This window comes from Canis lupus, chromosome 18 (genome assembly GCF_011100685.1).
Source record: "Canis lupus familiaris isolate Mischka breed German Shepherd chromosome 18, alternate assembly UU_Cfam_GSD_1.0, whole genome shotgun sequence".
NCBI classification, from domain to species: Eukaryota; Metazoa; Chordata; class Mammalia; order Carnivora; family Canidae; genus Canis; species Canis lupus.
Genome location: NC_049239.1, coordinates 21,675,239 through 21,689,252, shown reverse-complemented (window position 1 = coordinate 21,689,252; position 14,014 = coordinate 21,675,239). Strand labels below are relative to the sequence as shown.

Genomic DNA, 14,014 nt, shown 5'->3' with positions numbered 1-14,014 from the left:
GAGCCCCCATTGTAGATGCCGTGTCTCAGGCCTTTCGGGCTGCTACAGCAAAATGCTGCAGAGGGATGGTTTACGAACAACAGACGTTTATTCCCTAGAGTTCTAGAACCTGGAAGTTCAAGATCAGGGCACCAGCAGATGGTGCTTTGTCGTGCCCTCACGGGGTGGAAGGACCAAGGGGTCTCTCTGGAGCCTCATTCATGAGGGCTCCACACAAAGCAACCACCTCTACTGATACTACTGTCATCCCTGGGGGTTAGGATTTCAAAGTTTGTACTTTGGGGGAACACAAAAACTCAGATGATTGCATTTTGGATTTAAACCAAGGCAGATTAATGTGTTGACCAACATTTTATACACATGCTCTGACATGAGCTGTTTTATATAAAGGATATTAATACAAATTACATTGATATTTGCAATATTTCCTAAATGAAAGGTAGTCAACATGAATTCTTCCGTGGTGAGGCCTATAGATGACAAATTACCAACTAGAGGGAGGAACAAATGAAGAGGGAAAGAATGAGAGAATACGGTTGCATGGGAAAGAGAAGCACCACCATAAATTACACAGGTGCTTCTTTCTCAGATGTGGAAGGTAAGAATTGTATAACAGTAAGGTGACCACTAAACAAGTCAGTAGAATAATTAAATTTTAAAGCTGGGAAGGATGCTGGAAATCTCTCAGTCTGGATTGCTGTCCATGTGGCGACTGGATACCAGGACAGCTGCATTCACACTGCACTCACAGTTTAACCTAACACTAGTTACATAGCACCTCCAAATCTCAGTTTCCTTATCTATAAATTAGTGACAATAGAAATACATACCTGTTAGATATACATATTCCCCTTTGTTCAGGTGAGGGGGAGGCACTGGTGAGATAATATATTTGAGACGTTTAGCATAGTATCTGGCACATGATGTCCCATTGAGATACTGAGAAACTGAGATATAGGGAAACAGATATAAGGAGCTTGATTAATTTTCTTAGTTTGTGACACATTTTGTGAAACAGTTGGGATCTGAAACCAGGTATATGACTAAACTGAGTCTATAGGAGTAGAAGCAGCAAGCAGAACAGCACCACACATGTGCCAGTCACCTAACAAATGAAATGACTAGCCCAAGAGCACAGAGCTCATCAGTAGTCTGCAAAGCACAAAGCCACATCAGCTTCTTCCCCATTTACACAAATATAAACATCACTTGTGCTTGAGAAACATGGGGCTTTTGAAGACACAATTTTTTAGAACTAGGAATAGCCTTTTAGAACAAGAAAGTACAATAATGTACATTTTTCCATTCAATCCATCTAGTTGACTTCAAAGTTATACTAGATTTAAGAGGATATTGTATTGGTAGTGAGCACTCATCCTGTAGTTACGTAATTAACGCAGGTTGTAGCAATTACAAATTCTCCTTATAAGATTCTCTGTTTCATCGAAAAAATTTCAGACACATTTTGAGGATTTATACAAACAGTTTAACATCTAAAAGTATAAAGATAAGGTCAAGGGATGGGCAATTCATCATTACTATAATTTAGAAGGAACAAAGAGAGTGTGTATCAAGACAAAGTAAAACAGTAGCACAATTAATGATTTATTCCGTGTGCATAGTTCTTTACAGTTTAGGGAGATTTTAAGTTATTCATATATTCGTTTATTTTGTAAGTTATTACTGAACATGGCTTATATGTTCATCGTGGGCTAACTTCGGTGATTATAATCTTAAACAAAAGACAGGTGGTTCTTCTCATGGGGATTACAGAATTTTCTCCATTCTCTGGGATATGACCACATATTCAAGTCCCACACCTGGATCTTCATTCCTTCGGGATCTTGTGGGAGTTATTTTAGGATAGAAATAACTTAAACTTAAGTTTCCTCAACTATAAAATGGGCATTATAATTCTTTCCTAATATGAATTTATTGTAAGGATCAAATAAGACAAATTTCAGAGAGCATTTGACCCAATGCTTTGCATACACTGAAAGCTAAACACGTATTCGCTATCATTTAACCCAGGGAAACCAAATAACGCGTCCAAGGAGGACTATAAACATAGTTATGGATAGGTTTAAGCATTTACTGTATTTCGCGTGACGATAGAGATCTGAAAGTGTGTGACCTGCCAAATGAGTTTGTCGGTTCCTTGTGGTGCTCTGCATCCCGTCCCTGCTCGGGCCTCTGATGATGACCGCGATCACGCTTAGGGCCCCGATTCTGCCGAGAGAGGGAGGGGGCGAGGGAAGAAATGGAAAGGCCGGTCTCCTTTATCCTTCACCTACAAGTATTTACTCATAGAAAAATCTAGCTTCTTTAAAGAGGAGTATGAATGAATCCCCACTGAGACGAAGAGATGCTGCGGGCGCTTGGGGGTCGCGGCGGGTCGGGGTCTGGGGTGGGGGGCTCGGGGGGCTCGGGGGGCTCGGGCGGCGGCAAAGGCCTCGCGGGCTCGTGCTTCCAGGACGAGACGGTGATTAAAGAGAAGGGGGCGCAGTGGAGGCGGTGGCGGAAAGTAGGTCCGCGGCCCCGCTCCCTCGCCCCGGGCGTTTCCCGTGGGGCTGGGGGGTCCGGGGGCAGCGGGGGGGGGCGCGGGGGGGCAGGGGGCTGTGCCCGTCACCCCCCGTTCCCGGCCGTGGGCGGGCCCTGGGCGCACCCACCTGGGGCTGCGCGGGGAACCCCCGACCGTCTGCGGCGAGCGGGGTCTGGCCCGAGGCATCGAGCGTCCCCTGAAGGTGCGAGGACACATCCTGCAAGCGGCTGGGGTTGAGCCCCGGGGTCTCAGATTCTGCAGACACGAGCCCCCCCATCTCCGATCTCTCCGCCTAGGTTCTGGGGGGCTGTGGGTCCGCGCAGGGGAGGGAGGAGGAGGGAGGCGGGCTAGTGTCCAACTAAGGTGATGTGCGAGGTTTCCGGGGAAAGTCCGTCTTAGAAAGGCGCGCGCTTCACGGAGACACGCGGGGCTGAGTGTGTGTGTGTGTGTGTGGGGGGGAGTGGGGGTGCGGACGGGGCGGGGGGGCGGGGGCGCGGCGGGCAGGGCGCGGGGCGGGGCGGGGCGGGGCGGGGGGCGCACACCGCGGGGCGAGCGCGCAGCTTTGGTCGCGGAGCGCGCGTCGGACGAGCGTCTGGGAAGCCGTCGGGGCCCGGGCCGCGCGAGGGGCAGCTCTCCCGCCCGCCCTCCGCGCCTTCACCCTTTTCCCGGCAAGGCCCTGCCCCCCGAGCCGCCCGGCCTCCCCGAGTCCCCTCTGCCCCCCGAGCCTCCCCAGCCTCCCCGAGACCCCAGCCCCCCCCCGAGCCTCCCCAGCACCCCGAGACCCTCAGCCTCCTCAAGCCCCCCAGCCTCTCCCCCCAGCCTCCCAGCGCCCCCTGCCCCCCTGAGCTCCCCCAGTCCCCCCAGCTCCCCCTCTCCCCCCTAGTCCCCCAGCTCCCCCTGCTCCCCCGAGCCGCCCAGCCCCCCCCCGAGCCTCCCCAGCACCCCCGAGACCCTCAGCCTCCTCGAGCTCCCCCGAGCCCCCCAGCTCCCCCTCTCCCCCCAGCCTCTCCCCGCAGCCTCCCAGTGCCCCCTGCCCCCCAGAGCTCCCCCAGTCGCCCCAGCTCCCCCTCTCCCCCCTAGTCCCCCAGCTCCCCCTGCTCCCCCGAGCCGCCCAGCCCCCCCCCGAGCCTCCCCAGCACCCCCGAGACCCTCAGCCTCCTGCTCCCCCGAGCCCCCCAGCTCCCCCTCTCCCCCCTAGTCCCCCAGCTCCCCCTACCCCCCTGAGCTCCCCCAGCCTCCCCGAGCCCCCAGCACCCCCAGCCTCCCCGAGCCCCCCTCCGAGGCCCCGGAGCCCCCCCCGCCCCCCCCGCCCGAGCCTCGCGCGGGGCCCGGGGCCGGGCCTTGAACCCGCGGCGCCGGCGTGGGGCCCGCGCACGTGGACTGCGGGGCGGCTCTGCCCCCCTCCCGGCCGCCGCCGTCGCGCGGACCCTGGCGCTTTCCCGGGGGCGCTGAGCGAGCGGGTCCCCGCGGGCCTGCCCCCCCCCCCCCCCCCCCCCGGCGGTCGCGCTGGGGCCGAGCTGCGCGCGGCGGGCCGGGGCCGGTGACCTCGGGGCGGGGGGGGCTCCCTCGAAGCGGAGCCGGGGGCGGGGAGCCCGCATCCTCCGCTGCTGGGGGGGGGGGGGCGGTGGGGAAAGGAAGGGGTGGAAGGCAGCGGAGGGATGTTGTTAAACAGTTTCTTACCGTAAGAGGGAGTTCAGACCTCGATCTTTCCAGTTAATCACACAACAAACTTAGCTCATCGCAATAAAAAGCGGCTCAGAGGCGCCGGGTTCCTCAGCACCGAGTGGCCCAGGAGCCGCAGGCGGCCGTGGGCTCCGGGTCGGCGGCGCCCAGCAGCGCCATGTGGGTGACCAAGCTCCTGCCCCTGCTGGTGCTGCAGCAGCTCCTCCTGCACCTCCTCCTGCTGCCCGTCGCCGTCCCCCGTGCAGGTCAGTCTCCTTCTCCACCGTCCTCACCCTCTTGCTCCCTCCCGGCTGAGCCTCCCCTCCCGCACACCCCGTCACCCCATCCCAGCATCCTGCCCCGGCTCCGCGGGGGGCCTGGGTGCGGTGTAGACCTCTCCGTGGGCTTTCTTGTGAATTCTTGTTTCTGTTTGCAAGGCATTTACAATGATCATTAACACCCCCTGAATGCGTGTCCTCCACCCCAGTCCCCAGCCCGGGCTCCCCCCGCCCCCCCTTAGAGTCTCCCAGGCGTGGACCCTGGGGCAGGAATGAAGGGCTAACACTGGCTGGGATTTTGCTGGTTTGGCCAAGTTTAAAGCTGAACGGAAGGTCTGGTCTGAAAGGGGGACTGTGACTGTCCCAGTGACTGTCAGTCCAGCAGGGACGCACTTCTTTCCAGAGGACAGTTTTCCGTGACTCTTCAGGACCCCATGTCGCTCCGTCAACATTCAGGGCTAAATGATGACTTTCTGCAGGTTTTCACTGGGAGAAGGAGATTAAACTCTGGGGATATGCGTATTATCAAAATGAAAGAGAAAGCCTGCCCTCCAAGACCTCCTTCTTTGTGGGTGCGGGCGCCTGCCCTTTGCAACTGCAGTGCAAGGGGGGTGCAAATTCTGTGACAGCGATTCAAGCTGCCCAACGGCTGCTTTCGGCCTCCCAAGTTCTCCCCTGAATTTGCAGGTTGGGAAGGGACGGCTGGTGAGTTCATACTACCTTTCTGAAAGTATAGAGATTCCACTTGGCGCTTTGAGAAGTTTTCTGCTGTTATCAGGGCAAGAGGAAACATCTGTATTTGTTTGTATTATCATTGTAGTGGCTGAGATGCCAATGGGGACAAGGTAGTGAGCACCCTGGGTAGGCACAGGGGAGTAGAAGAATGGAACAAATGCCCACATGGCAAACGTGGCCTTTTCATAAGACAAACCAGACAACTGGCCATATCTTCTGAGATAAGCTAACTATGAAATTTATCAGACCTCTGATGTACTTTCTGATGTAATACAAGGGTTGAAAACATCAAGAATCTGCTAAATGACAAGGTAAAGGATTCAAACCACCTGGCTTTCTTCTATTGTTTTGCGAAGTGGTCCTTGTGAAAAACAACACTGTGCAGGAAGGACCTGTTGGAAAACACTTAGGTAAGATTTCTAGAGAGGTGAACAAGAAGTTAGTGCAATCAGGCAGGTTGTCATGCCTAAGGTGTGTCGTGCTGAAATGAACTCCCCATAAGACATTGCTGATTTTAGGGGATTTTGAGTGTAAATTGAAATCAGGGCTAACATTTGGAGGGCTTTCATTTTTATTTTGTTTTAAAAAATATTTATTTATTTATTTATTTATTTATTTATTTATTTATTTATTTAGAGGGCTTTCATTTTTAAAGACTCAAATGTCGATGGTCTGAAATATAATACTGTTGTACCTGCAATCATCTGTGCTAATGCGAAGGAAACATAACGTGGAAAACCCAAACAGTAGATCAACCATAGACAATGTCTATTTGTTTTTGGCACGCATTACGAAGTTTTGGCAGGAGATATACATTCGTAATTATATTTCACTTTGGCTAATGTTGAAATGACTGCGTTTCCTGAGTATAGGGAGAATGAAGCCCAAGAGTGTGCTGGCAGGCAAGGCGAGGCCAATTGGGAATTACAGATATGCTGTGAATAATTCCTGCAGTGGATAATGCTAAAATTGTCATCAAAAGAGGGCTTGGCTTCATTTGGGTGGCAAGTTTATTTTGATAGTTTTTTTTTTTTTTAAATAGCATTCTCCGAAATGGAGAATGTGGATAGTCCTCTTAGAACATCCAAACTTTGTTCTTTTTTATATCAGCCAACACTTAGAGTTTTTTGTTGTTGTTAAATTGCCTTGGTTATACTTCTAGGTTTATCCTATGAGTCTATAGTTGTACATTTTGTGACATAATACAATGTCCGAAAAGAAGTGGATCCTATAACGAGGTGACAACCAATTACGAACAGAATGTATCATGGAGATCATTTATTACAGTGTTTCTTAAGAAATATGCAATATAGTGGACCTAAGCCATCCGTATAGGTGTTAGTCTACCTATAGACTACCTATCCTCTATAGAGGATAGAATTATCCTCTATCCACTTCTGCCTACACTGGAAACAAATATCCAATCCCCTGTACAAAAGCAGCATTAAATAAGCATCTAATGTCCAGGAACCTGTGGCGGACATAGAGATGAACAAATGAGAAAGAAACCTATGTTTGTTAAGTAACTGTTATGGACTAAGCTCTAAAAAAGAACTTACTTAATTCTAAAAAGATCAACATTATTCAAATTGTCTTACATGGGGAAATTGAGGTTAACGACCTTAATTATCTTATCATAGGGGATAGAGCTGAGATTTCTACCCAAATCCGCAAGAAGGAAATATGTTCTGTTTTTTCTTCTTCTATTTATATGGAAGCTGGAAGCAGTGAAATCAACTGAAATTGCCTTTTAAAAATCTGTTTTGTTAAGTAATATATGAAAAGCTCTGTGTTAGAAATACTATGATACTATGGTTGAGAGTGCATTTCTAGTTGAAGAAGTTTGAGGAAAATACGGTACCCAAGTTGAGTATGAAAAAATGGATAGTAGCATGGTCAGTACCTAAGTCAGGTGAAAAAGTGGCCACAAAGTGGCCAAAGGCCTAAAGGAGAGAAAGTATGAGGACAGGTAACCATGTGGGACTGGTTACTGAGAACCTAAGGGGGGAGTATTATGGCCTGTGATTAGAAAAATGAGATAGGGTAGCGTGCATAAAAGCATGAATGTTGTGCTAAACTATTCTGAACACCGCGGGTGGCAGTTGGAAATTTTCGAGTTGACAAGAGACCCAACTGAAGTTGAACTTCAGTGTGGTTGTTTTGATTGCTGCGTGGAGGGAGCGTTGTTTCTGGAAAAACTCTGCAAGAACCAGTTGTTAGTGACTCCACTAGCTATAGGCCTGCACCAGGTCTCTGAGGTAGCCGGTCAGGGAAGAGACCAGGAGGAGGGGTCTATGAAAGGACATCCTGACAAGGAGGCAGATTAAAGGTGAAGAAGGGAGGCACCAAATCTCACCTTGACTATCACTTCCTTGTGTGAATCTCTTTGGAAGAATTTTGCTTGCTTCTCGAACACCAACTGTGACATCCAAGTCTTAGATAAGAGCCATGAAACCATGAACTAGTATTTATGATCCTTGTCTTTGGGAAGGTTAAAGTCTCCAGTCACAACCGTTCTTTCCATTAATTACTTGTGTACTTTCATCTTAACATCTTGCCACTTCAAGCTGTTAATCACTAATCATGTGGGTAGGTTTCTCAGAATATGTGGAGCCAGATCCCTGCTTCTTTCCACACCCTGCAAATCCTTTCCTTGCATGATTTTCCTTTGAAGTCCATGCTTAGTCCATACAGAGAAGAAAATATATGAGGTACTGAGAGAAATGAGTGTGAGGCCAGGGACCAGAGGGAGAAATGTGTCTCTCTTCAAGCACCTTGATACATTTGACCCTACTTTGTGTTTGTAGGTTTTCAGTAATGATTTCAGTTCTAAAACAGGGATTTCAGGTTCTTCAGGAAATATAGCTTCCAGAATGTTTTCCCATACTGAGAGAAGAGGAGAAAGGAGTTGTAATTTAAAGTACAAGCAAGCATGACAAAGTTGCAGTGATCTCTTACCCTTTGATTTCATTTCAATAGTTTGTTTATAAACTTCAATAGTCATGCACAAAAAATAGTAGGGAAAAATCTGATCCAAAGATTTTTTTTTTTTTTTAGTTTCTTACCAAATTAAGCTGATCTTTTGACTGTTTTCAGTAAAACAAGCATCAGTTGTTAATACATATGGAAGAAAAAGTTGAAACTATTTTCAGAAAAGGAGTTTTATTTTGACATGCTTTTTTTAGACTCCTGTTTTGAATTTTTCTTTTATTTAAGAAGAAATTAGTTTTATAGATGACTGGACTACATGATGTACAACTAGCTTGGACTTCACATTTTTGAGTAATTTGTTACTGACCTAGTAGAAATGAGTAAATTATAAAGGGAAACTTCTAAATAATGAGAAATAGTGAAAAGGGAATCCTGATGCCTGGTTCCCATTGCCTTTGGTTAGTTCTGTAGCCCCAGACAAGCTTTTCACTCCTATCTATTATCTAGTAAAGGGAAATCATAGATTTATTTGCTTTTCTGAATGCTTTTTGATCTTTAGATGAGAGGTAGTGATGGAAAAACTTAGCAGCAAGCAAGAGTTAGACTACTTTTATGAGGGTACAGCCACACATTAACACATCTCAGTAGGACAGCTGAGGATCTATAGAATTAAGCACAACCAACAGTCCCACAGAGACGACTTCTCTCTACAGGCCTCAGTACTTGCCTTCATAGTGCATGGTACTGAGCCAAGAAACCAGACCATTGACAAGGGGTTCTGTTTTATTAGATAATTAGGAAAGTATATATCTGAATTTAATGTTTGCCTCAGACTTTTAAAATTTAGTTTTATGCTCTTAGATATGCATAATAAACACACTGTTCATCATGCCAGTTTTAATTCTATATTTTTAATTAACTGAATTTATTTGAGAAATATATATAATTTTTATATATATATAAACTTAGATTTAGATATAGATCTATATATCTATATATCTTCCATTTTAGTCAAGAATCTTATTTAATAGATTTTCAGCATCCATTAACTAGTATTGGATTCTAAGAAATACTCCAATTTATATAGGAAATCAGATGATTATTATTCTGTGAAACATTTCACAGAACCTAAGAAATAGTGCACTACGCTCAAAGGGAGAAACTCCCAATGCAGAGACATATCTCCCATTAACATGATCCTGTGGCAGAAACCAAAATGTGAAAAGAATTATACCACTTCTTTGCTTGGGAGAATAACAATTTCTTCTCTCTGCCAGAATTAGAGAATGGAATTTCAAAAACAAAGTTAAAACTTTGCATATTTGTAACGTTTTTATCTGAATTAATTTCCAAATATTTACTTAATGATTATAATTTAAATAGATGCAAATATAATATAACTTATTTTGTAGACTGAGTCATTGATATATTAGCATTTCAGGTAATTAAGCAAAGTCATTTGGCAAGTCGGTAAGAATGCCAGAATTATCATCTGTCTGCCAACGTTATGCAAGGCATTTGCTCCACACTCAATAAATAACATGTTGATAGATTATTTGGTTGATTGAATTTCTATGTTAAAATGTCTTTTAAATTATATCTGTTGTACCATGGCCATTCCATCTTGTAGGGCAAAGAAAAGTTAAAAATGAAAACATTATTACAGAAATTAGTACCAGTCTTTGGGGGATTGTGTTCTGGAGTTTTACAGAGAACCAGAAATTCAGAGGACTTCATGTTTTCTCTTATTTATTGTAGACTTCAGGTTAGTATAGACATTAATGAATAGCGTCTGGATGCTTAATAAACCAACTGGAGCCGGTGGTTGCTGGCAAACTTGAGAGTATGATGCCATTGTTTGTACCTCACTCTGCTAGCCATATTTCCAAATTTTCTGCACAAAAATTTTCACCCTCTTTTCTTGGCACATTTCACCACATATAAAGACCAGGAAAGCATTTCCTGTTCTACCATCCAAATTTCTTTTCTACTGATAGCTCTAAACCAGATCTTCAGAAAATTTTTATAAGCCATATTTCTACATACTTAGAATTCTTAAAAAGAAAAAGGTGGCATCATGAGTGTTTAAGAGTGGGGGCCGGGGGTTCTGAAGCTAGGCAGCTGAGTTTTACATGAGGTTTGCTAAATGGGCAATTTAATATTTCCCTGTGTCTTGGTTTCTTCATCTTTAAAATGAATATATTATCACTGCCTTTGTTATAAGGGTGTTCAAAAGAACTTGCAAGCAGAGCAGAGGAGAGGCACAATCATGCCCATCCTTCTTGTATAATAGGTGTAGTCCCTTAGACATTTTGATCCTCATTGTGAAGATGGTGACCATCATCAGAAACTAGGTAACTTCGGGCACATTGAGAATAAAGAAGTAGTTCTTGATCCTCTAAAGTCATCTATAAGATTAAGTCCTTTAGGATGTTTTAGCTCTGTTTTCATGTGTTTAATGGGAGGCTTCATGCTATCTAGGGGCCTTGTAGAATTCCCTCATGAAGAAAAATGATATTGCTACACTAAAGCTTGAAGTTTTACACACTTTTGATTTATAGCATTTGGCTTGATCTCAAGACAAACAATTCAGTGATACTTAAGAAATAGTGCCCCCAAGCACAGAAAACACTTTTGTAGGAAATGAGAGGGGCCAAAATATGAATAATATGCAATACTTTAAAGACAGCCAGCATAATTTATCCACTGCACCATTTTTAGTGAGAAGTTTCTCACATGTAATTGAATTGACTTATCTAATTAATACTATAACTTTCATAAGGACCAACTGCGGAAGGAAATGACAAATTTAATTATAGAGCATGATATGACATGCCTGGGCATTTGGTTTCATACCATTTGGAGACTATCATGTCATTTATTTCTTTACAGTGAACTCTGTCCTAATTTTAAAAGCATATTTCATTTTAAAGAATGTAAATGAGTGACTGTACATGACAAGTGATTTATTCTTCACTGATTACAATATTCTTCTCTTGGTCTTAACTATCTGAGAGTATCAATTCCTAACTCACCTCACCCCCAACCCTTGGAGATCTATCTATCTAATATGTTGTCAGATAAAATCACTATCTTGTGGATGATCCTTAAGGACTTTTTTTTTTTCTATATGAGCCTTAAAAGCTTTTCCTCCATTTTTTAAAAAAAATTATTATTATTAATAGAAGGACAGAAGAAAAGAAGAAACACACTTCATGAATTCAAAAAGTCAGCAAAGACTACTCTAATTAAAGAAGACCCATTACTGAAGATAAAAACAAAAAAAATGAACACTGCAGACCAATGTGCCAATAGATGTATTAGGAATAAAGGACTTCCATTCACTTGCAAGTAAGTTGCTTCATTTTGTTCTTAGGATAACTTTCCAAATATAGCATCTACTAATTATTATCATGTTTTTTTTTGTTTTTTTTTTTTTTGTATTCAGTGTAATTTGCCCTTAAGAGTATAAGCTTAGCTTTAGTTTTAACTCATCATAACAGAAAGTGTAGCTCTCGACTGATGGAAATATGAGTAAGGGAGAACACGTAAACATATCTTTTTAGAATCCACAGTGCCTTTGGTTATGGAATTTGTGTTTTTTCATCTTATGAACAGTTGAATTTTAGAAACCAAAATTCCATTAGATTGTATTTTATCCAACATGTAAAGTATTCTATTTAGAATAAACATTTTTGTTTGTTTGTTTTCTTGCAAGAAGAGTGGAGGCATTTTCAGAATATAAGTTGGGCCAGAATTTGCTGCAACTTACATCGTCTTCAGGGATTTAAATAAAAGGTGTTGAGAGAATTAGATAAAAAAGTAGAGGGATTGGTGTCAGCAGCGAAGGCTGTTCAAAAGGAGTTAGGAGGTAGTGATGATGAAGTTTTAGGTGTAAAGTGACGGAGAAATTCAAAGAGGCAGGAGAGGATTCAAATGGAGGGTTTTCTTATCTTTTGAAATTCCCTATGCAGCCTCACAGGGAAGAATTCCTTCCTACTTTGTCAGTGATCTAAGGATAAAACTTGGGAGTTTCAGGCCATGAAGGAGACCATTGCATCTGAATGATTTTCCGAGTTCCCAAAAGAAAATGCATTTCCTCATTCTTCATAAACATTCCCATCCCCTCATTTACTTTATACCCGTTTATTCTCTGTGGCATTCTATTTTTTACAGGACTGTGCATGACATCCTGTCAGTTTTGAATTCTGCTCCATTTGAGCAGTGATGTGAACACAAATTTTAGTAATGCCATGGCAAGCGATCCTAATTTCATCTTACCTTTTTCAGAGAAATGAGTGCTATTTCTCAGGGAAGCGACCTGGTCAGAGAAGATCCTCAACAGATGTAGGGAAGGAGAGACTATCTCCCTTCTACTCATTCATAACTCTTCTGGAAGTATTTTTATTTCTAAACTGCCAGGGAGGTGTTTCCTGGCAAGGAGAGTGGGGAATTGACTTTGCAAGTATATCCCTATAACAATTCTGTTTCTTTCCCTGACTTTCCTGCCTAGAGATTGTTAAAAATAAATTAGGAGAAACTACTCTCAATCAACATCATAGTTATGTAGATTTATGGTGATGTTCTTCTCAAAATTGAGGAGGTTAGATTTATTGTATTTTCCCCTCACAGGCTTGGGAAGGTGGGGCAAAGGAAACAAGAGAATCTCATGTCATTATTGATTTTTAATTCTAAATCTGAAACGAGACTCTCCTGAATCCACAAGTAAGGAATGTATTCCTACCTCTTGATTTTCACATTAGTCTGCCTTCTGTCTAGAAAACAAAACAAAACAAAAACCTGTCCTTTTGTTTTAAGGAGGAACTAAAATAATTTTGCTGCATTAGAGAACACATGTGACCTGATTAAAAATCTTTACATATGAGGTTGCATACTTTCCTCCTATATTCTGGTTGAGTTACATTTAGCCTTCAATTTTATTGCAACCTGTACAGAAAACCACATATATAATACCTTTATACAGAAAGAGTTCTTCTGCCTAGAAATGTGTCATCCGTCTCACTTGTCTATCCCAAATTTATGTGCACATGTGTTTGGAATCACTAAATACATTAGTTATTCAGAATTGAATGCACAGAATTGAATGGTGATACTCTGAAATTAGATTCTTAATGAATTAAAGGATCTTCTTGCAGGCTTATAATATGGACTAGAATCATTGAAAGATGATGGCAAATATACAAAAATGCTTGGAAAATACCACCAATGCTGTGTGAAAGCATCTGTGATTCACTGGGTGTGGGGTGGAACATTCTAAAACACATCTCTTCCTCAGAAGCTATCAACAGTATTGATTTAACAGAGATTGAAGTTCTTTTCTGCTGGGTAGGAAAGATGACCAGAATGCCTGATTCTAAGCTCCTCAGAAAATTGGTATCTATGAATTGACACAAAAGAAGAAAATATGAGGCTTTCTTCCTCCATCCATGTCTGAGTAACTGGTTCTGGCATTGCCTTCCTGCCATAATCAACTAGGACTCTACACAAAATAAATTACTGAAAGGAATATGATAATTAAGGATAAGATAAAGACACTTAAAATCAAACTTAAAAGAAGGTGTAACTCTAGAATCTGACTGGATCTGGTCTATTTGGAGGTATGAAGTGATTCAAGGAAACACTTTTCTGAGAAAATATGGCATTGTAATGGGATGAGTGGAAAGGGTGAAGTAAAGTCAGCAAACTAGAAGCTTGGTTACCCACTTTTCAGATGGAATCGCCTGTGTATTCATGGAGGCAAATCTTGCATGTTCCTGATGGGGCTCATGAGTCGCCGCCAAGGTGTTCTCATGTCAAAGCCATATGATCAATAGAAGAGTAGCTTATATATGTGTGGTGCACTTTA

At 43.6% G+C, this 14,014-nt stretch overlaps 1 protein-coding gene across 1 annotated transcript in view; it reads left to right on the top strand.

Moving 5' to 3' along the window:
* Nucleotides 1-4,382: 4,382 nt before the first annotated feature.
* The window catches only part of HGF (hepatocyte growth factor), a 77,323-nt gene continuing 67,691 nt past the window's right edge, over nt 4,383-14,014 (top strand). Inside the window, exons 1-2 of the mRNA NM_001002964.1 lie at nt 4,383-4,470; nt 11,334-11,499. Of these exons, the coding sequence (NP_001002964.1) occupies nt 4,383-4,470; nt 11,334-11,499 (254 nt within the window). The remainder of the gene's footprint in view (nt 4,471-11,333; nt 11,500-14,014) is intronic.